Genomic DNA, 24206 nt, shown 5'->3' with positions numbered 1-24206 from the left:
TTGTCCCTGGATGAGCCCCCTTGCCACATGATGCCTCGTTCTTCCTCAGACCATCGGGACTCCACAGCAAGCAGGTCCTCGCCAGATGCGGCCCCTCCACCCAGACTTCTAAACCCTCAGAACTGTAAGAAATAAAGTGGACCAAGCCAGGCATGTGACCTCACTGCCCGCGCTCCAGGTCCGTGTGCGACGTGAGTGGTAGTGCTAGAACCCCCTCCCAGCTGAGGAGCGGGTGTGGGAGTAGATGGGACGAGCTTAGCACAGTATAACTGGCACAGCAAAGTGCCACTGTCCAGCTCTAACTGGGGGAGCTGCTCAGCCACGTGTCGGCTCCAAGACAGATGTCTGTTTTCTGAACCATCCTGAGCTAGAAAGAGTCCACGTGGACAGCAGAGCATGCGCCTCGCTGCTGGACCTTTTGGTTCGGGGTGATAGCTCCTATCTTGGGAAGAGGCACCTAACTTCTGAAATGACCTTCCCCCCTGCACACAAAAAGGCAATCGGTGTCCCACCAGCCGGATGGAATTCTGGCTCTTCTGTTTGCAAAGGGAATGTTCCTAACCGGTCTCCTGAGTTCTCCTTCAAACCTGAAAGGGCATGCCTCCCCCAGACCTCACCATCTGGCCCCTAGACAGAGTGACATCTGTAAGCTCTACAGTGGCAGGAGATATCCCTTGCAAAATGAATTCAGATAGGCCATCTCTGAATGCTGTCACGAGGAGGAGGAGGACAGGGAAGAGGCTGAGAAGCCTGAACAAAGGATTCCTGAATAGCCTCCCCCACCCCGAGCCAGGAGGGGCTGCTGCTAGCCTGCTTCCAGGCTTCCACAGCTCATCTGGTCCTGCCAGTCCCAGGGGACTCAGGAGTGACCAGGAGACACAAAGGGGTTGCTGAGCCTGGGAGGTGGGGGAGGGACAGAAATAAGTGACCGTCACCTTGGGAAAATGTAGGCTCATTATTTGAGGCCTTTACAAACAGCGAGCAGCCTGGGGGCTGGAGGGCGACTGGGAGGAAGGCCCTGGGGTCTGAGACTGGGGAGGAGGGATGCTCTTGAACAACTGGTTAAACGTGCAGTTTCTGCAAAGGGCTTGAAGGGCCTGGGCTTCCTGGCACCGGTGAAAGCGGTGACCATCCTGCCTCTGGCATGGGGGACATCTGGTGGGGAGGGCTACCAGGCAGCGTGCAGAAAGCAAAGTGAAGTACCGGAGGCCACGCCGCTGGGGAGAAGGGCAGTCTTAGTGTTAGCCAAGGTGCCCAGGGTCGACTTTGGCACCCCTGGTGTCTGGAGAGGGGCCTCCCTTGGGGCGAATGCCCAGGTCCCTGCTGCTCGAACGCTGCCCCATCTGCCGCACACTAAAGTGACTCCGTGTACTGAGCTGATGTTTTCAGCCGGTACCCACGGGCTCCTGGAAGGAGGTACCTGCTCTCCCTGCAGCCACTCTGGCTGCTAGTGACCTGAAGCTGGCAACTGAGAAATCCCCGCCATGATCCTGAACAGTGGCCTTGAAGTACAGGGAATCCAGCTGCTGGGTAAGTGATCAGATACTTCCCAACCTCTGGGAAGACTGAATTTTTTCCCCTGTCTTAAATGTTAGTGTTCCTGTATACCTAGGCTCAGGGGTCCTTCTAGCCTCGCTACCCCTCTTCTCCCAAGAGAACCACACTGATCCACACCTGGAGCCAGAGCATAACTAGACCTTGCCTTTGAGGTCCTGCTGGGGTGGGAGGTTGGACTCTTGAAGGTAGCCACTCTGGCTCTCCAGTCTTGGGGAGGAACACCCCCTCTGCCACCTTCAGGGCTTCTGTACCAGGTGCTGCTGCTGTGTGCCTCCTCCCTGTGGCCCCCAGAGGGCGCTGTGGTCAATATGGTACAGAGCTCCCTCACCCTGCTGGGTCCAGGGCCCCAGACTGGGCCTCAAGCCACCCTGCTTGGCCCCAACCCCAGAAAAGCTGGGAAACTGGCCTTTCTCGGGACTGGGACTGACTGCTGGAGGTCACTGTTCCCAACTCTGAATCCTGGTGTGTTACTGAACCACAGCCACTCTGATTCAGGTTCCCAATGACCTTAGGAGTTCTTTCTGCTTTAGGTGAGGAGTATTCTAAAAGATTTCTGCCTGGAATTTGCATATAAAACAACAGGTCTTGGGAAAACCCTGGGCCCGAGTCACTGGCCTACCACGCTCCCTCCAGTCTGCCAGGGTCTCTTTAGTCGGACAGTCTACTGAGCAAAGCCTGTAGGCTGCAGCCCTCGCCCCGGGGGGCAGGTACCTGTCATCAGGCCACCCCTGTGTGGAGGTGTGGTGTGGGCACACGTCTGCAACCATGAGCTGCTCATCCCTCCCGGGGAAGGGCCTGGGCTCAGGTCAGGAAAGCCCCGCAGCGCTCCCATTCCTCAGCCTGGCTTCTGGCAGTCTAATGGCACATCTGTGCTTAATAAACCACCATCTGCCTCATTTTACAGGTAAGAAAACCAAGCCCCCGTGAGGAACAGAGCAAGGCAGAGGTCCAGGCGGGGAGGTGAGTGTGGCCACAGCACCGCTTTGGAAGGGGATTTTTTCCCCCACGGAGAGAGCAGGAAATCGGTTCTGGGTGTTTGACCTGCTCTTGTGGCCCGTCCCTAGTTCTGACTGAGCAACCCTCTACCAGGAGCAGTGAGGCCAGAGTTCCTGTTAATGAGTATTTATTGTTAATAAAACCATGGTACATTTACAATAAGTGACATTAATATACAGTTACTGTATCATACAATATTACAGCAATAAAATAACACCTGTTCCTTTGTACATCCAGCTCAAGCAGCTAGTTGAAAATATTTTCTAGGATTGTAAGCCCCAGGCCTCTTCAGGGTGAGCAAGTGACATCTCCTGAAAATGCCTGGGGCTTTTGATGAATAAATAGTTTCTAAGGTGCAGCCAGGCTCCACCCGAGCAAGCTGTCTTCGACGCTGACGCTGCCCCAGTGTCTGGTCCATAAACAGGCCAGGCGGTGGGGCCCACTGCCTCTACCCCAGGAGAGCCCAAGCCTGGGAAGGTGCTGGGGACCTGCTGAAGGGCCTCTTCTCCCAGCCCTTCCACCGCTGCCCTGTCCTTTTTGCCCAAGAGCCACAGTGAGAAGTGGGCCCTCCCTCTAGTCCTGAGTTAAAGGAACCTTTCATTTGAGAGGCTCAGCCAGGGAGGCAGAGTAGGTGCTGCCTGACCAACAGGCCTGAGGTTCCTGAATCCATCCCCTTACTTTGGACCCTAACGACAGCAGCCAGAGCTGAGGCCACGGAGCTGACGCTACTGCCAGCAGCCTGGCCTCAGAAGCCGTGAGCGGGAACTGCGAGTTAGCAGTCCTAAAGCGAGGGCCTCCCGAGGCCCAGACTCCATAGAAAATGGAAGACTCGAAGCAGGCCCCGCCAAGCCCTCCAAAGGCACAGCCTGAAGGAGAGGCGAGGGAATTTGGGCAGCCTTTCCTCTGGACCAGCTTTTGCACTGAACGGCCTGGGGCTCGGGGGTTGTATCTATACATTCATCAGGATGCCCACCGTCCCAAGAGCCCCAGCTGGGAGGGTTGGAACGGAGGCCCAGCGGCAGGCAGAGCTTGGAGCGGGGGTAGATCAGGACTGCTCCTGAACCACGAGGAAAGGGCATGCGGTGGGGGTGCCGGAGGCCCTCAAGGTAAAAATGTGCAGAGAGGGGCCGCGCCCCCCTTTGCCAGTCACTGGTTGGTAAAACGGTTAGCGCTGGGGTAGAGGGACGGGGCTGCCAAGGACATCGACACCAGAGCGGGTGCTGGGGAAGGCAGGGAAGCAGCCCCAGGAGCCCGGCTCCAGTAGGGCCTAGGCCTGCTCTCCGGGGGCCCTGGTGCTACTGCTTCTGGCACCTCTTTGCACCCCGGTGGTGCCTCACACCCGGGAAGTGACGTAGACAGAGTGCACACGCTCGGCCAGGGTGCTCTGCAGGTCCTGCAGCGGGTCCAGGCCCTGCACTTTGCTGCTGCGGCCATAGATGAGCTGCCGGAAGGCATCCTGCTCCAGCAGGGCTTTCATGTGCTTGAGGAAGAAGCCCTCGCAGAACAGGGCCAGTTCTGGGGCATTGTGGATCTGCGGACGGACAGGAGGGGTGAGGCCACAGTCCCGATGTCACCCACCCAGGCCCAGGCCCAGCTTAAACTCTGCCCTGGCCCCAGGGGAGGTGTTCCCTGTCTGCATCTTGAGGCCACCTCCCCCACATGAGTCCCTTCCATAAGCAACTTCTGGAAGAAGGTCCCATTGGGGTTCAAGTCCTAGAATATTTCTGAAGTCTTGTCCATGGCCCCTGTCATTTTCTTTGCCTATGTCACATGAATGACACCTTATTGAATAGCAGTCATTCCCCCTGCTTTGGAAGCTGCCTACCTAAGAAAAGGGACTGTCCAGTTTCCAGCATGAGGCTTAGCACAGGAGTGCCCACTTGGTGGGTGCTTATAACCTAATTCAACACACCAGCCGCTGGCTCTGGGCCAGGCACTGGGCAGTAGGTGCTGAGGTCACGTCTCTGCCAGGCTCTTAAGCTAATGTCCTGGTATGAGGGAGACAAAATCCAAGGAATCAGCCAGATAAGGTAATTGCAGACAGTGCCCAAGGCTGTGAAGGAGATAAAAACTGACGTAGAGTGACGGGGTGGCTTGTGGGAGGCCTGAGGACATCTGCGGATGCAGACAAAGGGCTGGACTTGGGAAAAGCTTTACAGGAAGAGGGCATCATTGCCACAGGAGACCTGGGAAAACTGAGTAAGAAGGCAGGCTGGTGTGGTTCCAAGTGAGGGGGAAGCGGGACGGGGGTCCTGGGACCTTGTCAAGCATGGGGAGGGTTGGCTCTTCAGTTTGCAAGCACTGGGAAACCTTTGAAGGGCTCAAATAGGGGAGTGACATGGTCTTTGGACTTTCAAAAGAACTTTGTAGACTGCAGAGGAAAGGCAAGGAAGGAGGGGAGGTGACCAGTGCAATTGTCTGAGACAGAGATGAACTTGCAGGGTGGGGACAGGAGATGGAGGGAACGAGAGACTGCTGATGTCTATCAGGGGTAGATGACCCAGATGTGGGACGTTTTAAAAAAATCAACTGTAACTAATGGGTTTTGAGTCAAGCAGATGACAGTATTGTTTGCTGGAATGCGGAAGACGGGTGTGGGGAGGAAGTCGAGTGAACACTCGTGGAATTGATTTGACACAGACTGTTACCTGCCTGGTCCACAGATCTCCGTGGCGGGGCCAAGCTGGAATGTGAACCTGTGCCACAGCTTGCAAGCCCAGCTCCCAAGCTGCCAGGTGGCAGCCGGGCAGTTGCTCGCGGGCTACTTAGTGGATTGCTGCTGACACCCCAGCGCCCTCCACTGCCCTTTGCATGGTGTGGCCACAGAGCAGAGCCTGTGGAGTAGCGTGTGAGTCGGAGGTGGCTGCGGTGCTCACCTTGGCGTATTTGTAGGTGTTCACGGCGCTCTCCACGCTGAGGGTCTGTGAACACAGGATCTCGCAGTGCCTCTGCAGGGCGTCCAGTTGGAACAGGCTGGCGGCAGACAGCAGCTGGAAGGGAGGAAAAGCAGGCTTTGGACACTTGTGACCAGGCTGTGGCCTGGGCATCAGAGAGTGGCCCTGCTTCCTCCCAAACCCAGGCCCAGCCTTGCTGTTCAGTTCAGACGTGATGGCCTGGATTTGCTCTAGGTCATCTGGGTATTATGGGAACAATGTGGGAGGCACAGAATGGGTGATGAGCGATGTCAGGTCTGAGTCACATGCCTCATCTACATGAGCTGCTGAGCCAGGCCCCTGGACCACCAGTGCCAGGCGAGTGAGAGGCCCCGTAACCAGTGGGCTCAGTGGTGTACTCAGTTCCCAGTCTCTGAACAGAGGAAGGAGCCCACAGGGAACCATGAGGTCCTCACAGATGCCACCTTTCTCTCCTCCCACCCCTCCAACTGCTGCTTTTGAGAGTGGGGCTGAGACCGACAGGCGTCTTGAGTTGGAGAGCACAAATGCAGACAGGAAGCTGGTCCCCTGCTCACCTCCAGGATGTCGGCAGTGGGGATTTCCATGGCCTCTGTTCCTCCGTAGTACAGGTACTGCATCATCATCTGCACAGAAGAGGCCCCCGTGAGAGCCACGCAGAGTGTGCAGGTCCACGCCCAGCCCCCAGGGTGCCACACCGGTGCTCTCCTGGGCCCAGCCTGCCCCTCTGCAGTCCCCTAACTTTGTCTCTGCTCAGAGTGACTCTCAAATGCTGTGTTTTCTCCAGACCCTCTCCTGAGACCTTCCCCAGATGATGGGCTCCTGTCCCCAGGGGGCTTCCCATTCCAGCCTCATGACAACCCTGTGAGCCCTGCAGAGAACAGGACTTGACTGAGTCACTTGGGCCTCCTGGCTCCACAGCAGGGCCCGCCCATCCCAGCAGGCCCCACAGTGCTCTTGGCTGGTGTTGTTTAAATTCTACACGTGGAGCCAGGAGGGAGGCGAGTCTCTGAGGGGACAACTGTAACTGGCCACCCTCAGAGGGTCATATCTGAACACCCTGGCAAGTCTGTTCCCCTAAACACCTCTGGAACCCACCTCTCTGCCTGGGGCGCTCAGGAATTGGGGAGGAGGGCGTGCTCTGCCATGCCACAGGAAGGGGAGCTATATTTAGTTTTTAAATCTAAGTTACAAACTCTGCCATCACACTGGAGCCTGGTGAGGTTCCCAGCTGGAAAAAGAAAAACAATTCTCTGGTTGGCTGAAGAAACAGCCCCAGAAGGGCACTGGCAAGCGACTTGGTAAACAGGCTCCAGCCCTCCAGCCGGAGCACTTGGGCGCTGTTAGGACTGGCCGTCAGGCTGAAGAGGCACCAGAGGGTCTGGGAGAAGGGCCAGTGGTGGGAAGAGCAGCAGCTTGCATGGGGGACACCGGCTCTCCCCAGGAAAGTGAGCCTCCGGGGCCTGGAGGGGGCCTGTGCAGCCATCGCATTAATTGTACTTCCAATGTCTGTCTTGGGATGGTGCGTGGCTCAGCCCTCTGTGCTGAGTGGCAGAGCCAGCAGGACAAGCCACATCTTTCAGGATTCTTTGCTAAGGGATGGCCTCACGCAGCCCCTTGGCAAGGGCCTGGGTTGGGGATCTAAGCAGCCAGCTTGCGTTCCCCTCCACAGCCTGGAAGGCCGCCTCCTGCGGCTTTTGGGAGTGATTCTGCAAGGCCCTGCCTCAGTAGTGCACGCCTCTCCCTGAGGGCTCCCCAGTGCACATGGTCCTCAGAAGCCAGATCCGAACTGCTCGCTGGGAGCCTTGCAGCCCCATCAGGTGGGTTGCCTGCCTCCCAAAGGGCTGCCAGAGGAAATGCCACAGGCAGGACCAGCTGTGGAGGGATGGCAGGTTTTCCCTGTGCCATGAGTGGGCCACCAGGAGACTGTAGTACAGGAATGGGACCTCAGAAACTGTGTCAGAATGGCAGGGTTGGAACCTTCTGGGCTGTCCTTCAAAGGCCTAGGTTTAGCTGACAGTGACCTGTCTTGGCGAGTCTCTAGACCTGTACCATCCAATGTGGTAGCCCTGACCCGATGTAGCTTCTAAGCATTTGAGATGTGACTGGTCTGGATTAAGATGTGCTGTGTAAATACATACTGGATTTTGAAAACTTGGTATAAAATATTCTCAGTAATTATACACTAAAATTAATTTAAGCTTTTTTGGAGGTGGGGTGGCGGGTACTGGGGATTGAATCAGAAATGCATTACCACTGAGCTACAGCCCCAGCCCTTTTATTATTTAGATAAAGGATCTCACCAAGGTGGTGAGGCTGATCTTGAATTTGTGATCCTCTGGCCTCAGCCTCCTGAATTTCTGGGATAACAGGCACAAAGCACCCCACCCACCTAATCTGACTAGGATATTTTAATTTATAGTATGTGATTCCCATTATCTTCATATCAGACAGTGTTGCTTAGATCTCCCAGGTCTGTTTCTTCCAGAAAACAGAGGATGACCTCCCTCCTTCCCTCAGTGCTATGAGAGCCAAGGCAGTTGGGGCTGCTCTGAAACTTCCTGCCTTGGTGGCTTTAGGCTGATCCCTCCAAGGGAACCTGGAAATCAGGAGTGGGTGTTTGGAGGTCCCTCCGAGGCCCACCCACTCCTAAGGGCAGAGTCTGTATCCATAGACCCCAGGGAATAAGGCCAGTGCCAGGCCTGAACCACCATCCAACCTCAGACGCCCATGTGCACCACAAATGGTGATCTGGTTCCCACTGACCCCCTCACCCAACCCGGAGACGTCACCCTGTCCTGGCCCAGATGTCCTCCCTTGGCCCAGCAGGTAAGCAAAGCAGTTTTGATGGGCAGCAGCAGGGTCACCCTGCCCCCGCTCTCCACCAATCCCTGCCTTTGCTCCGGGACCGCCTGTTACGGCTCCCCTGCGTGCTCCAGCTCACCTGGACTCTGGGTTTCTGGACCAAACAAGTATCTGAAGCTGCCCCCGCCCCAGTGAGCGTGACAGGGGATGAGAAACGGGGAAGGGGAGACGCCACCGTTCTCAGGCCAGACCCCGGGCCGCTCCCCTGCTCTCCCCCAGCCCGTCAGTTACTGAGTCCATCCATTCTCTGGTCCACTGCCCTCCACCTGTCATTGGTGTTCCAGGTGCCCAGCAGCACTGGCCTGGCCTCCATGGCTCCTAACTGGTACCCCGGGGAGAGTCGTGCCCTCTTTGATCATTTCCTCACCTTTCTAAATGCGCACCCGACCACTGCACAGGTCCGGAGTCGGAATCCTGGCTCTACGGCTTCCCAGCTGTGTAACCCGAGCCAATACCCAACCTCTCTGCCTCTGCCTCATCTGCCGATGTCCCCCAGGCCTGTGCTGTGGTGGGAGCCCATCCTCCACTGCGTAAAGCCTGAGTCCTCGGGTTCAAGTCCAAGCCCTTCGTGCCCTGGCTTACTCCTCATGGTTCTGAGTTGAACATGCCATGGGCTCTGGCTTCTGGGACTTCTCATGTGCTGTTCCCTCTTCCTGGAGCTCCTGCTCACAGGTCCTTGAGACCTCAGGAAGTGCCCCTCATCTCCCCCAAACGTGGGGAGAGGCCCATTTCCAGTACCGCCAGAGCCCAAGCATCCCCCACTTCAGCTGGCATGGTATTTCATTTCTTGTCTTGCTGAGGCTGCGGATCTTGTCTGTTAACTATCTCTGCAGTCCCCATAAATACTAAATAAGTGACTGAAGGAGGCTGGGAAAGGGAATAAGCCATTCTGGTGGTGGCTCCCAGTGCGTCCACGCAATGCTATGCTTTCTGTTTACTCTCTCCTTAGATCAAACCCTCCCGGGAGGGCATCTGTGCAGGACAGGCTTAGCAGCCCCTGGCTGACGCTCTGGGTTGGTTGAGGGAGGTCAGTGGGAACAGGACCTGAAGAGTTATCCCTGAATCCTGTGGCCACCACTTTCTCACCAGGAGCTCAGCCAGGGCTCCTCCTCCAGACCCTGCCTAACCTGGAGTTTTGCTGCATAACCTTTCATGTCCTGCAAAGTCCTGAGCCTTATCCTCTCTTACCAGGGAAAGCTCCTGTTTTCCTGTGTGGCCATGGTGGCTGGGGTTTGATGCTTGGGACAGGAGTACAACCCACACCAGCCCTTCCACAGTTGTACCGTGTGAGTGATCCACCTGGGCATCTTGGGAAGGTGGAGGCTCTGGAGCAGGAGGCCTGTTTCCCGCAAGCTCTCAAGGATGCTTATTTGCTGGGAGCTCACACTGATACACAGGCCCGCACGCCATGTTGGTGGCATATGCCTTTCTGAAGACAGCCCAGACCCCTGGTCCAGAGCTTCCAGCTCAGGATGCATGAGACAGGCTCTGAAGCCACAGCCCCACACTGGATGCCTGCCTTTGTCTGCACAGGGGAGGACCTGGATACTCTCACCTGACCACTGACCCAGCAAATCAGAGGGCATCGGGGACAGTGGGAGAGCAAGGCCAACTGGCAGCTGCACCTAAGCCCAGATGGACAAGGGTGGGTTGTAGGGGAAGGTACCCCCTTCCAGAAGAGCAAGCACTGAGGCACACACCTGAAAAATGTGGTACTTCATGTCGCTGATCTCGATGGTCTTGCTGCTGTCCCCATCTTGTTCTGATTTATTGGTCATTAGTGTCTTGAACCTGGGGCAAAAAAGATGAACCTAGGAAAGGCTTGAGCATGACTTCTCACTCCATCATCGTGTGCTGAAGGCACCGTCTGTCACCTGCCCAGCAACTGGAAGTCAGGAGCACTGTAAAATGACTGCTGTGTTCCCAAAATAACTTGAGGCAAGTGACATTTTATATCAGCCTGGGATGACAGCTGGCCTGACGACCGTGGTGGAACCCTGCCTCTTCATTCCAGAAGCAACAACTCAGCCAGAAAGGACAGCCCCTCCCCCTGAGCGCCCCTGTTGCACTCTGGACCCCCACGCCACTGTGCCGTCTCTCCAACCTGCCTCCGGCATCCCTGGGGGAGGACCGGGACTCTGCGGTGACGGGCGGAGGCTGCGGGGTACTGGCCGCTTTTCTCTAGCACCTCGAATCTGAAACTAGCTGCTGCTGTTACCCATGGCTGCCTACCTGTTAGAAGCTGTCACCAGTAGGACTTTGTGTGCATAAAACAGCTTTCCTTCCACCAGGAAGGTCACATCTGACATCTCCTTGTTGTTCAGAAAGTGAGGGTCTGTGAAAAGGGTAGGACAGGAAGTCGGCAGAGCTGCCCACCTCCAGGGTCCCAAGTGTGCTGGGGAGGGGCACAAAGGGGAGGAACTGAGGCCAGGACCTTAATATGTAGGGGGAGAAAAGGAAGAGGGGACAGGCCTCACCCAGCCTGGCCGGCAGGGTCTTCCGGATCTCTGGGATGCTGGGGATGGGGCTGCTGCCGTAGCAGTGCGTGAAGATGGCGGCCAGCTGCTGGATGACCGAGTCGTTCTGTGGGAGGGAGAGAGGGCCCTTCAGCTCATCCGCTGCCTCCTTACTGCTGCAGACACGTCAGCTTGTTTGAGTGCACTGTCTTGTTCCTGCTGGAACTGGCTTGGCCAGATGCCTGTCCCTCCAGCAGCCAGGCTCCAGCCCAACAGATCCATGGCCTCTGCCCTTGCAGCCAGGCTGAACAAGTCTGGGTGCCGGGGTGCTGGCGGCTTGGTCACTCACCTTGCTGGTCTTGAGGATGTCAAACATGAGCTGCAAACCCTCGGTCACCAGCTCCTCATTGTATTCTTCCTCCTTGATGGAGCTGAAGTCCCGCAGCAGACTCTGCACCACCGAGTACCTCGACTGGGAGAAGGAGGTCCGCAGGGACTCGATCCAAATGTGCAGCTTCCAGGGGACGCCTGCGGGGGAGGGGAGAGAGGCGTCATTCACCTCACAAGGCACCTCAGCACAGACCCTGTGACAGGCTGTCAGCATGGTGCCCCACCTGGCCACCTGCCCCATCCCTAAGAGCTGAGTGACCCTCCTTGCTGGTCAGCCGGAGGGCCGTTTCAGGTTCTCCTCACCAGAGGTGGAGGAATGGCTTCAGCCCCATGCAGGGGACCCAAGCTCTAAAAACCCATCACACAGCCTGTGGATTTCTTGCCCCATTGCTTGTTGGCCCTTGGAATTTTTTGCTGGGGAAGATCCACTAAAGCTGGAGGGGTGGCCAGGTGGACTTGGATACCCAGAAAATATGCAGGGCATTCAAGGGCACAGGCCCCATCCTGTACAGAAACCCGAGGTGAACCCCGTCCTATCACGGAGGGGTTCCCGGCAGCCAGCTCAGGGTACGTCAGTGCGCATCCAGGATGTATAATGACTGTTTACCCGTTCCCCGGAGTGTGTCAGCGGGGCCACAAGTAATTTAAAACTGCTACGTGAAGTTCAAGACAAAAAACAGTCATATTCCTGGCAATTAGAGAGATAGCCTCTCACCCCCCAGCCTGACTGGATTAAAAAGGCCCAGCGGCATTGCCCGGACCCCAGGAGGTGGGCGGGCCAGCATGCTGGGTGTACTGATGGGCAGGAGGGATGTCCCCAGTTTCCAGCAGAGCCCGCCTCACTGCTTTTCTGGCCCAGCCCTGAGGGTTTGTGCGTCGTGGCCCTGGGTAATAACAACATTGCTGTCACGGACCAAGCGCTCACAGCGGGCACTGTGCCTCATGTTTTGGGTGATGTCATCCCATTCTTAATTGAGGATCATCAGCACCAAAGCCACAGGGGGAGAGGCATCTGGGACTCGGGTATTGCATGGTGTGCGGCTAACCTAGGACCTGGCCCAAGTCTGTCTGTCTGACTAGCCGCCCTGGAGGGGACACAGTCCTCAGACTTGTAGACCCACGGAGTGAAAGGCTGGGCAAGCAACAGGACCTGGTGACTCACTGTGTATCAATCCTTGGGATGCCTCAGAAGCTCCCCGTGCTGTGTTCCTGGGCTGTGACCAGAGGCACTAAAAGGCATGGGCCATGACCTCCTGACTTGTCACTGCCAAGGAGCATCTGAGGCCCAGGGCATCTCCTGTCCTGGTCAGGCCGCAGACATGCCCCAGTCCCCGCCCTGCGCTCAGCTGCCCAGAGGCCTCGGTCTACCCCTGCCGGTGCGGGCCCTCTGGCCTGCTGGTGACCGTGTGCCGTGTGCAGGTGTGGGCCTCACCCAGGGCCCTCAGCTCCATGGTGATGTCCACATAGCCGTGCTCGGCGCTGTAGTACATGGCCTCCTGCAGGGCCTTCGTGCGTGTTCGGCTCAGCCGCACGGGCCCCTCGCTGCCGCTGCCCTGGCTCGCCGTGTCGCTTTCCTCCACGCCCTCGGCCAGGATCTCCTCCAGGGACAGCACATCTGCTTTGGCCTGCTGTGGCTGAGTCAGGAGCTTCCTCAGGACATTTCTGTGGGCCAAGGGACAAAGGATGAGACCTAAGGTCCCCTACACAGATGGGCAGTGCCCGTCTGAGCTGCCTCCTAGTGCCCTATGGCCCAGGTGGGCTGCTGCAGGGCACCGAGGGCTCAAAGGGATAAGTCCCTTCCCCTCCCAGGCAAGATGACACAGCGGTGCTGGCAACCGCCATCTCCAGGCACCCCGCCAGAGACAAGGGGGGTGCAAGGGACTCCACCCTTCTGACACTGGGTATGACTCAGGTGTCGGAGGCTTCGGGCTGACCAGGCCCTGCCATCCTAGCTGTGGGAGCTCACATAGGCTGGCTGAGCCCTGACTGCTTCGTCACCTATAGGACAGGGCACCAGCATCACCCTCTCCAGGGGCTGACGGTAAGCCATCACAGGCCGGGCACGTGGCAGCAAGTCCTATACAGCCACACACGTACAAGTGCCTGAACAGGACGTGCCTCGCAGCCCTCATTTGTTCTCCTGCTAATAGAGGAAGCGAGTAGGACCGTGCGTACGCAGTACTGGCCGTCCTAGGTGGAATTCGTACAAATGTAGAACGGGAGGCTTGGCCGAGCGCCTTCCCGTGAACTGCTGCATTGGGCCCTGAGAGATCCCCAGACATCACCCTTTACAGGTGACGACCACATCTTGCTCAAGGCCACACTGGGAGCAGTGCAGATCCAGCCTCCTCCTGTGGCCTAAAGTTGTGGGGTGGGTGGTTACAGCACAGCCAGATCCAAATGTCACCTGGGGGCTGGGCCTCCTCCATACCTCTCCCAAGCTCACAGCACAGAGGCCCCCTAGAAGGACCAGAGTCATTCCCAAAGGGCCAGCTGGTTGTAGGCAGCTCCTCATTGGTGACTTGTTAGCTCTGGAGTTTATAGAGCTTCTAGTTTGTGCCAAGCAGTGACATGTAAGGGCAAACTGGCCAGTGTCTGTCCCAAGGATCCTGTGTCCCAGAGAGACAGAGGAGCAAACTACTGCACACAGGGTGGAGAGGACACCGCGGGGCAGACACAGGGCAGAGTGGGGCAGGGAGGCCATGGCAGTGAGGGACAGGATGGGACCTGAAGGGGAGGTGGACTGAGGTGGGTGGGTACAGAGGACAAGCACCACGGGGCCAGGCACTGACAGAACACAGATCTTGTGGAGAGAAGGTTCCTGAGAACTGCAAGTAGCTGTCCCGCCCACCAGCCCTTCTTTTCTGGCCACTGCTCTGCCCTCCGATAACCTCTGGTTTTCCCCCAGGACTGTCTCACAGTCGAAGCTTCAGCCTGTTGATGCTCTGTTAAAACCCCAGGCGGATCCACCGCCTGTTTCTGGAGCTGGAGCAGGAGTGACTTCCTGCAGCGCCCCAGAAGCCTCCACACGGTGAGCCACGTACTGTGTGAAAGCCCCTAGGGTACCCTGCAGCCACCGCCAAGCACGGAGGGCAGTGCTCCTGAGCAGGCCCTGCAGCCGCAGCTGTCTTATTGGAAAATGGGACTGCCTACCCAGTTCCAGTCTCGGGACCCCCGCTTTGGGGCCTCTGTGAGCCACCCACCGCCAGTGTCCCCAGGCCTCCAATGTCTCAGGCCCCTGTGGATCCACATATTTCTCATGACACAGGCCCTGGCTTCCGGAAAGGCTGCTCTCCTGCTCCCCTGGGGAGACCAGGCTGCTGAGCGGTTATTTCAGTACCCCCAGGTCACGTGGTACAGGCACCCTGGGGGCAGGTACCTGTGGCCGTGGGCGGCTGAGTGGCTGAAGCAGTTCATGTCCTCATGGAGGGAGGATGCCATGCCATTGGCCTCCAGCATGCTGAGGAGGGGGTCGGCACCTCGGCCCAGCAGCAAGCTGACCAGCTCGTAGTTCCCTAGGAGACAAGGGGCCGATGCCAGGGACAGTGAGGTGGCGGCTGACCAGGCAAGGGGCGGGGGAGGGGCTCTGTGAACTCTGGATATGGCATGGGGAGCCATGCTCACCGCCTGTGGCAGGGATGGAGGCCGGTGAGGGAGACAGGAGGAAGGCCAGCTGTGTCCCACCACCATCTCCCCTGCGCGCCCTGTCTGGGTGCCACACTCAGCAGGAACGCTGATGGATGGGGGCTAGGGGAAACCCCCAGTGGCCCAGAAGGAGGGACTTCAAGGGTCCCTAAAGGGCGTGTGTGGTCACATGCCCAGCCTGGTGCTAGCACAGGGTAGGTGGAGCCTCCCAGCGATGAGAGGCCCGGCTGGGCAGGGCAGTGGGGTACCTACCCGCCGCAGAGGCCAGCTGCAGGGGTGTCTCCGCGTAGCTGTCCTCGCCACTGTTCACTGCCGAGCCCTCCACGTGGGCACCGGCGTCCAGCAGCAGCTGCCAGGGCACAGAGGGAGGACATCACTCAATGCACAGGGGAGGCCTGGAGGGGCCCCGGGGTCGATTCTCCCCAGGCCTGTGCTCAAGACACAGCTCATCCTGAATGGCAACCTGAGACCTCCTGGTTACCCTCAGGGCTCCTTCACCTCCACCCCCGGAACCTGGGCTATGAATTTCTGAGTTACTGCGCTTTTTCAAATGCTTCAGTTACCTTTCCAAGAACTCACACAGATGGGCGGAGTAGAAAGTGTCACCCTGGACCTTCAGGGGGAAACTGAGGCCCTGGGGGGCAGCATTTAGAAAGAGTGGGGTGCAGTGCTGGCCCCTGACCCATGAGTGACCTGGGGCAGGAACACCAGTACCCTGAGCTTCAGTCTTCCCCGCCTGCAAGGTGGGCGGGAAGCCTGCTGCGCGTTGCTGAGATGCAGTGGAGTGACACCCGCACACTGTGGGCTCCATGACTAGTGGTTTTTAGGCTCTTCTTTGGAGGGGTTCAGAGGTACCCCAGACTGGCAAGTGTGGCAGCTGGGCGGAATGTCATGCACAGTCTAGGACAACAAATGACCTCTCCTTGCTCCAGCCAGGGGCCATGTGGGGCAGGGTTAACAGATCCCAAGCAGTTCCAGGTGGGCTGGGTCTGCCCTGGCCCTCAGGCAGGGGAGGTGTCCAGGCTGACCCAGATCCCCTGGAGGGTGTGGGGTGGGGGCAGGGAGGCCCTCTGCTGGAGGCTTGTCAGTCAGAAATCTGTCATTTCCCACTGCCCGGGTCAGGGCTGAGGCTGTGGAGGCGAAGGCCTGCCTGTCAGGATGAAGCTGGGCACCCAGTCCAGGCAAGCCCAGGGCACATTCCACAGGCCCTTTGCTCAGGTGCTCATAAGGGCAGTAACTGCAGAGCAGGCCAGGTGAGGCAGCCAGCCAGGCAATGACCACTTTGAGTCCCTACTAAAGGTCAGGGCTGGGTTGACAAACACAAATAAGCCAAGATACCATCTGTGCCCTCAGAACTTCTAATCTAGCAGGGGACAAGAACATCATAGGGACTTCCATGAGGAGGTGCCAGGAAACCCTGCAAGCCCCAGTGACCTGAGGACCTGGTAGTTGAGTGGTGTGTGGCCAGTGTGCCAGCTGCCCTGCCCATAGCTTCCACACCTGGAACCTGCACCCCACCATCTTGCCAGTGAGCTTCCCCGGCCAAGGAGGGTAACAATGTAGCTTGGCTTGACAGCTGAGCTGGGCCAGCTGAGTTCTCAGGAACTGGGAACAGACCAGGCCTATTCACCGGGAGAGGGCAGAACTGGAAGGACACCATGACACAGAGCCAGCTCTGCCGTGGACTACAGGAGTGGGTAGAGCACAAAGGGTCAGAAAGGGGGTCGGCGGCGAGAACACTGAGCAGACTCGCAGGAGCCCCAGCATGTGCTGGGACATGAGACCCTGCCTGACCCTGTTCTGCCTGGGTCTGGTTCTCATTTCCCACAATTCCACACGTATCCTTCTACTCACTCCTTTCTTGAGGCATCTTGGGCAGGTTTCTGCCCTGTTGATCAGGGATCCAGCCTTAAACAGTGTTTCCGAGGTCTGGCTCACAGCTCCCTTAGGGGTGAGACTGGGACTATGCTTGGGTCCCAGCCCACCTGGGAAGCAGGGGCATGCTGTGCACCTGGCAGGAGCTCACCTGGACTACAGAGATGTGTCCATGTAGCACTGCAAACGTCAGGGAGGTCCAGTGCCGGCTATCGGGGTGGATGGAGGGGTGCCTGGGAGAGTTGCTTGGAACCTGAAAACACAACAATGATTAGGGTAGGTGACATTCCTGGGCAGGTGACACAGGCCCCTTAATGAAGGGGATGCCTTGCAGGGATGGTGAACAGGAGTCAATTCAAGTGCTTTCTACATTCAATTGGTAATGTCTGCCTGGAGCACTGTGTGGAGAAGGTTCAAAAGGAAAGGGTGAGGTTCAATTAACAATGTCTACTCTGGGCAAAAGATGGCAGAAGACGACCACATGATGTCTGAGAGAGAGAGGGAGAAGTAGTTGGGTATGAGGGGGATGTTGGGATTAGTCTGGTAAATGGGGAAAGGTTCTCCTACTCAGCTCACCCTCTCAGACAGCCCAAATCTTAAGGACACTGTTCTTCGCTGTGATCTCTGTGCATCTGGTATTACTACTCTCCTGAGATTTTTCAGTTGTCTGAAAAATCACCTGTAGCCTGGCTGCTGGAGACCTTGGGGTGCTCTTGCCAAGTTAGGGCCTGGCACAGTCTCTGAGGCTTGCTCACCTGGATGTCCAAATTTGCCCCTGCATCAATCAGCATCTGCACCATGGCTTCGTCCCCAGCAGCACAGGCGTACATCAGTGGCGTCATACCCTGCACGAATCAGAGGCAGATGCTGAGTGGTCTGGAGGGAACACAACACCACATATCCCATAGGCCTCTGCCTCTGAGATGCCAGATGTGGGTCTCCTGCTTGACCCAGCTGCTCACCCCCAGCTCCTCTGCACCTTGTGCTTCTTAGGCCCCCTGAACACGGGGCATCAGAAGGGTGAGTAGGTTGCAATCCCCCAAGCACTGCAGACACCAGAGGGAGGAAAAGCACAGGCACTGCAGCCAGCCTTGGGCACAAAAGCTACCTCTGCCAAGGGAACCGTGAACTTTGTACAGTTACTAATCCTCTCTGTGCCTCAGTTTCTTCATCTTTAGCACAGGAAAAACAGCAATGTCTACCTCACAGGGCTGCAGTAAAGAGCATGGGTTAATCTGTATGAAGGGCTTAGCACGCAGGGAGTAGGCTGACCGCCATTCAGAGCCAACAGCAACTGCACGGCCACTGTTACGGAGGGGCACTGCCAAGCCCACCCTGCCAGGCAGGCCAGGACAGGGCATCGCTGCTGGGTGGTTCACAGCCGCCCACTCATTTTGTCACTGGGCTGTTCCCATGAGGGAGGCTCTCCTATGAGCTCTGTCTCACAGATGGGAAGCTGAAAAGGGGGAATTAACTGCAGAACTGGGAGAGGAACCCAGGTCTAGTGAGCTGTGCTTTGGGGAGTCACAGGAGAGAGGTTCGAGGTTCATGTTTTGCGCAGCTGAGTAGTCTGCCGCCTTTCTAGAAGCTGCCCTGGGGCTCCCTCCCGAGTCTGGTGGGCAACAGTGAGGGCAGGGTGGGAGTGCAGACTCCACAGCTGGATCCCGATGAGTATTTGGCGTGCTGTGATGTATTTATTAGGTTGTTTGTGGGTAGACAAGATCTCTTCACCTCAGAAATTCTTGCCTCATGCCCAGAGATAAAGAAATGGCCTGAGATTAATGATGGGGCGAGAGGCCTGTTTACCCGCGCATCATTCTGTAATATCAAGTTAGGGAACAACAGGTCTGAGCCTTTGTAGGGAAGTCAACAGCAACCTCATGAAAATCTGGCTTGCTTCAGCCCTCTGCGCACACACTTGACTTCTGCCTCCACACATCTGTACACGATTCTAAGCTAAAAGTGGGCTCGGACCTCTGGGGAACTACCTTTTGGGTTGGTTCCACCCCACTCCAGGCACATCCAGAGGCTACAAGGCCAATGGACAGACGCCAGGGAGCATCATCATTTTGACAGCAACATGGTAACAATCACATGAACACAAAAAACCCAGAATGAATATTCACTGAGCACATACTAGGTGCTAGATGGAAAATTCTCAGCATGACCCCACGTGGCAGTGCGACCACCCCATCTTAGAGGTGGGGCCACCCTCCCCTGGGAGGTATTGTGATTTGTCCATGATGCCACGACTCTGAGGCGGTGGACTAAACCCTCGGTCTGTTGGAAGCTGAAGATCGTGGGCTTCAACGCTGGCTGCCCAGGGAGGAGGAGAGCAGCCAGATGAAGGCTCCCGGGAAGCCCTGGCACCTGTGCAAGGCCCGCCTCCCAGCCTGTCCCCCCGCAGTGCTCCTGAGGCTACCTCAGCCTGGTCTCCCTGTGCTGCGGCTGCCCCGCCCCGGCTCTGGCTCCGTCACCCCTTCCCTGGGAATGCCTTCCCTGCCCTCCCTCCAGCAGGGGGAGGCCCATCGTCATCGCAGCCTCGTGTCTCGTGTCTCGTCACTGCCTGGGTCGTGATGTCAGCTCATCTCTTTCCTTAACCTCTCCGTTGTCATTGAGCTTGTGTGTGATCAACCTGGTGCCATTACCCACTCCGTAATGGCTCCCAAGACAACGTCCAGTGAACAAATGAACTCTTGCACAGAGGCTGAGCAGCTCTGTCCTTCCTCACTGTGTGACTTCAGGTAAGGCAACCTCTCCCTGCCTCAGTTTCCCCAGCTACAAAATGGGGACAATAATAGCACTCGTCAGAGGCCTGTGGTCAAGGTTAAGTGAGCAAGCCACATGAAGCGCCTCGGCTGGCACCTGAAGCACGGCACCTGCTCTGCGAGTGCTAGCTGTCCGCAGCAAAGACGACAACCACGAGCAGAAACCCCACGCTAAGTTCTCTCTGGAGTTACGACTCACCCCTGGCATCTCCTACCCATTCTCCCGCTCCATTTTACTCCTCAGTACTTCTCATTTTTGTTAACGTAGTTTATATTTCATGTTGGTCCTTTTCTTTTTTTCCAGCACAGGAGATTGACTCCAGAGGCACTCTATCACTACTTCATCCCCCAGCCCTTTTTATTTTTTATTTTGAGGCAGGGTCTTCTGAGCCTGGCCTTGAAAATGCCACCCTCCTGCCTCAGCCTCCCACATTGCGTGCGTTTGCCTCTGACGGCCTGTCTCCTCACTAGAATGTCAGCTCACAGAGGCAGGGGTTTCTATGGGCCTGGCACAGGTAGGCACACACACACGCCCACGTGTGTGCTGGGGATCACTATCCACAGCTTGATGTTGAACTAACTCCTCCGGACTCTTTCCCGGCCCTCTACCAGCTGACCCGGTCACCAGCCCTCCAGCCAGGGAAGCAGAAGCCATATTTCCAGGGTTGCCCAGGCTGATATTCTACCTAGAACGGGAGCAGCTCACCTCTCTGAAGCACAGAGCTGAGCAACTCTCAGGTTCCCGACAGAGGGAATTATGCTTCTGACTCCGGCAATTTGTGAATTCCTGATTCTGGCCCCTGAGCCCCACCTCACGGAGCTCTCAAAAGTTACCTGATCATCCATGGTGTTCACCCCGTCTGGCCCCAAGGCCTCGATGGCCTGGTTGATGAGGTCTGTCCTCCCACAGTTGAGCATGCGGAAACCCAGGTCCTGGTTGAATTTTTCAGTAGCAGCTCGGGCATCCAGCCTCCGGAAGGAACTGAAACAGCACTCAGGCCTGCACAGAAAAGACCAGGAGGCGTGTGAGCATGACCATGCTAGGACCCTGCCTGTCAATGACTCACGACACAGCTGGACCAGGTTGATGTGGGCAGACAGCATGGGTGAGGTGGGAGAAGGACTGGGACTAACACTCAGGTCAGGTATGGTGGTCTCACCATGTTCTGTGACAAGAAGAGCACACATTTGTTTTTCTATAAACAGGATAAATAAGTATGCTGAGCTCTTGGGAGCTGTCAACTGTCAGGGAACAAACTCTGAACTAAAATAGCCTCTCAGGGGCCACTCTGAGGAGGAAGCACTGGCTGCTGGGTCCTGTGCTCAGAGAAGGTTGCCCTCTGTCTAGGACACGGTGATGGTGGCCACCAGTTCTAATTTGTTGTTGTGTCTCCCTTTAAGGGTTCCATGAGAGGCCCAGAAGTACCAAAGGCAGGGAAAGGCCTGGAATCCCACTTGCAATCAAGGAGAGTTGCAGATAAAATGTGCATCCACAGAGGGCACACAGCAGAGGCCCAACAGGCAGCGTCTGCTGCGATTCGGGGTCAGGTCAGTGTAGAAAGTTCACATCCAGAGCATGGCTGAGGCACGGGCCGAACAGACAGAGGAGGCCATAATGGGTTTGGGCATCACTCTGCCTTGGCATCTGCAGAGAACACCCTCAGAGCAGCTTGCATGGGCTGCAGCCCCAGCACTCCGAGCCCTCCCAGCCACAGAGGAAAAGGGAGAAGAGGCTGGACATGGGTACAGACTTGAGCTGTCGGGGCTCGCAGTCCAAGCCAGGCAGCAGCAGGCGGGCCGCCTGCCGGATGTCGCCGCTGTCCACGGTGAGGCTGCGGCGGTGTTCTGCATAGGTGATGGCCACGCGCATCCACTCCATCAGCGGTGGCAGCAGCATAAAGGGCCTGTGAGCAACAGAGAGAGGTGTCAGGTCTAGGTGGGGCGCTTCCTGAAGAAAGGGGGCCCCTTCGGTTCATGAGGTCCCAGAAAACGGCCATGAAGTCTAATCACTCCATAACCTGCAGGCTGTGAGGTGTGGAGGCGACCTGATCCTTCCGCTCAGAGACCTCGCTTTGACCCCCATTCCACAGAAACCTTGTCGTGGGTCAGGAGGAATTCCCATGTTGGCAATAAGCAGACTTCAGGGTCCTTAATGACCAATGAAAGAGGGGTTCTCCCAGAATTCACACAAGGTCCAGGTTTTCCTCTATCCAGAGTAAACCCCTCTGTCCCCTGAGTCGTGGGGTACACACGTCATCCCACACACCCTGTCTTTAACTGCACCACAGTGAAGCATGGCTCCCAGGGCTGCTGGGAGGCTAAATGAGACCAGACACGTCACGCTACACACACGCACAGTCACAGCCTTTGCTTCCTTGGCTGGAGCCCAGGCCGAGGTGGTCCCTATAGCTTCCTGGGCCAGCCTGGCACTCAGGGAGGAGTCACAGTCCGGAGTTCTATGGGAAGAACAGTCCAGGAGGGCTCCGTGACATCCAAGACCCAGGGCCATGCTGCAGGATGGCTGGAGGGCCACCTGTAAAGCCTCTGGGTTGCAAGCTCCAGGGGATACCTTCCACAGGCATGCTACAGGCCACCAGGGGGCGCCATTCACATGGAATGGGCAAATGCCCCTCGCACGATACTGCCTTGCAGACCCTGCTCCAATGGCCTTCCCCTGCCATTGCCTTCAGCTCCTGGATGCAGCCAGAGGAAGCATGGAAGGCTTCCTCTTGTCCTCTTGTCCTCCCATGGTGAAGGTCCCTTAGCCGAGTACTTCACAGTCCAACTGATCTCTCAGCTCTGACAGCCTGTGTGTGACTTTATGATTCAGTGGTCACCCAGCTTGCTCTGTCCATCCAGAATGGATGGTGCTCTTCCCCCACAGGGTAGCCCTGGAACCCCGCCTCTCATGGCTGTTCTCTCTGATGACAGCCCAAGAGTTGGCCTCCTGGCTCCTGTCTATGTCTCAGCCCCTCCTGATACCCCATCCCACAACTCTTCCTTTTAAGTTAAGCCAGGGAGCAGGCTCCAGGCCAGGGCAGGCAGCCAGGCCCCACACACTCCACTTCCTGATACCCGGGGCTCTCAGGCAGTGGGCCTGTGCCACCATCTCTCTGCCTGACGCACTCTAAAGCACTCCGGCCAGGAAAAAGATGTGCTCTCTCCCTGCTCAGTTTCTGCAGGTGACCACCAGAGACTGCCCTGTCACTTATCCCATGACTCTAAAACCTCAGGTCATTGGTGTAGTTTTAAAAGTTTCTCTCCTCGAGAGCAAACATGCTTTTATTAAACACATGAGCACAGGCGCACACACACAGAGTAATCAGATGTGATCTTTGGGGAAGTTATTCTGATGCTCTGGTTCTTCTGCTGCAGAAAATACATCTGGGTTTGTGTCACTGAACTGGTCCACAGGGTGTTCTCCTGGGCGTGACGGGGAAGCCACAGGCTGGTGAGGCCTTGCGGGGTCCTGGCTATCCAGGGGGCCCAGAGCCTCACTCAACTATCTCTGGCTCTGATCAACACCTGTCACCAGGACACAGCAGACCAGCAGCACTTGAGGTTCTCCAACCCACCCCGCCAGTCCCGTCTCCTCATTGGAGGGATCGGCTGCGCTCTCAACTCCGTGCGTCTAGATTCTATCTGTCCTTCAAGGCCCCATTCCTATGTCACCTCTTTCCAGAAGCCTTCCCAAATTCTCTCAAAAACACCTCTTTCTGCTCTAAGCCTGCCTAGACCTCAATCTTCCAGCAGTAAATGTGTTCCATTTTCCTGCCATCAGGAATGGTGCCTTCCTCATCTCTGTATTCTCCAAAATATGCCCAACAGATCCTCCACAAATTTTGCCGAATGGCTGAAAGTAGGGATGAGCTTCGGTGTAACACATCCAGGTTTTCAGTTATGGGCCAAGTCACGTTTCTTCCCAGAGAAGAATGACGTCTGATTTTGAAGGGCACAGTGTTGACTCATTAGAGTAGGAAGTTGGAACTTTATGGGGGAAACTTGTGTAATCTAGAGAGGAAAAACAAGTCGTTCATGCATTATCCCTCTATTTACAAGATCTCCCTTGATTATAACTGCTCATTTGAATTCCCTCTAAATATTTTTGAATTTTACAATTCAAAAATTTGAATTGTACAATTCAAAAATTCATTACAAGACTGGAAGACAAGCTCAGAGAGACATTTGTGTATATCAGTCCTCCTAATCTAAGGAGAAGACTTTAGTTAAACCATTACCATTGGTGACTGATGCGTAAATAAAAAGATAATTCGTGCTTCTGCCAGCCATTCTTTCCTATTGTGGCCAGCAGCCAGGATGACATGCCAAGTGCGGCTACTAAAGCTCTAAGTGGGCATCTCCCAGCTGCACTATGGGAAATCCAAGTGGGATTTTGGGAAATCATGAAGCCTAACCAGATGGTGTCTTGACTCATTCTCCTGCTTCATGCCTCTTAGAACTCAGCACATGAGAAAATGCAGTATTGATAACCCCGGTGGGTGTAGGCTGGGGATGGGCTCATCTGCTTCTGTTGTATCATCTTGCTTAGATGCTGGAAGGTTGAAAGCTATACTTTCCAGACTCCTTTGCACTTGGGGTTCTAGATTCACATTGGATTTCCCCATTCAGATGCTGCTCATGATTGAATGTGAGGTCACCTTTGTGTTCCCTTTGTTTTTGTTAGTAAATGAGGTCATGAAAGCATGAGGTCTTTTTTTTTTCCCCCCTACCTACAGAACACA

General features: G+C 56.3%; 1 protein-coding gene across 2 annotated transcripts in view; it reads right to left on the bottom strand.

Annotated features, from left to right (window-relative positions):
* Positions 1 to 3747: 3747 nt before the first annotated feature.
* The window catches only part of Abtb2 (ankyrin repeat and BTB domain containing 2), a 162031-nt gene continuing 141572 nt past the window's right edge, over positions 3748 to 24206 (bottom strand). For both annotated transcript variants that reach the window (XM_047518268.1, XM_047518269.1), the window contains exons 4-17: positions 21216 to 21368; positions 20299 to 20464; positions 17452 to 17541; positions 16848 to 16949; positions 15074 to 15170; positions 14556 to 14691; positions 12609 to 12838; positions 11136 to 11314; positions 10808 to 10913; positions 10563 to 10665; positions 10031 to 10121; positions 6023 to 6091; positions 5430 to 5543; positions 3748 to 4084 (exon numbers count right to left, since the gene is read on the bottom strand). In XM_047518268.1, coding sequence (XP_047374224.1) covers positions 3887 to 4084; positions 5430 to 5543; positions 6023 to 6091; positions 10031 to 10121; positions 10563 to 10665; positions 10808 to 10913; positions 11136 to 11314; positions 12609 to 12838; positions 14556 to 14691; positions 15074 to 15170; positions 16848 to 16949; positions 17452 to 17541; positions 20299 to 20464; positions 21216 to 21368 — 1834 coding nt within the window. In that variant the 3' untranslated portion in view covers positions 3748 to 3886. The remainder of the gene's footprint in view (positions 4085 to 5429; positions 5544 to 6022; positions 6092 to 10030; positions 10122 to 10562; positions 10666 to 10807; positions 10914 to 11135; positions 11315 to 12608; positions 12839 to 14555; positions 14692 to 15073; positions 15171 to 16847; positions 16950 to 17451; positions 17542 to 20298; positions 20465 to 21215; positions 21369 to 24206) is intronic.

The sequence above is a fragment of the Sciurus carolinensis genome, chromosome 11, assembly GCF_902686445.1.
Source record: "Sciurus carolinensis chromosome 11, mSciCar1.2, whole genome shotgun sequence".
In the NCBI taxonomy this organism is placed as follows: Eukaryota; Metazoa; Chordata; class Mammalia; order Rodentia; family Sciuridae; genus Sciurus; species Sciurus carolinensis.
This window is presented reverse-complemented; position numbering and strand designations above follow the sequence as displayed.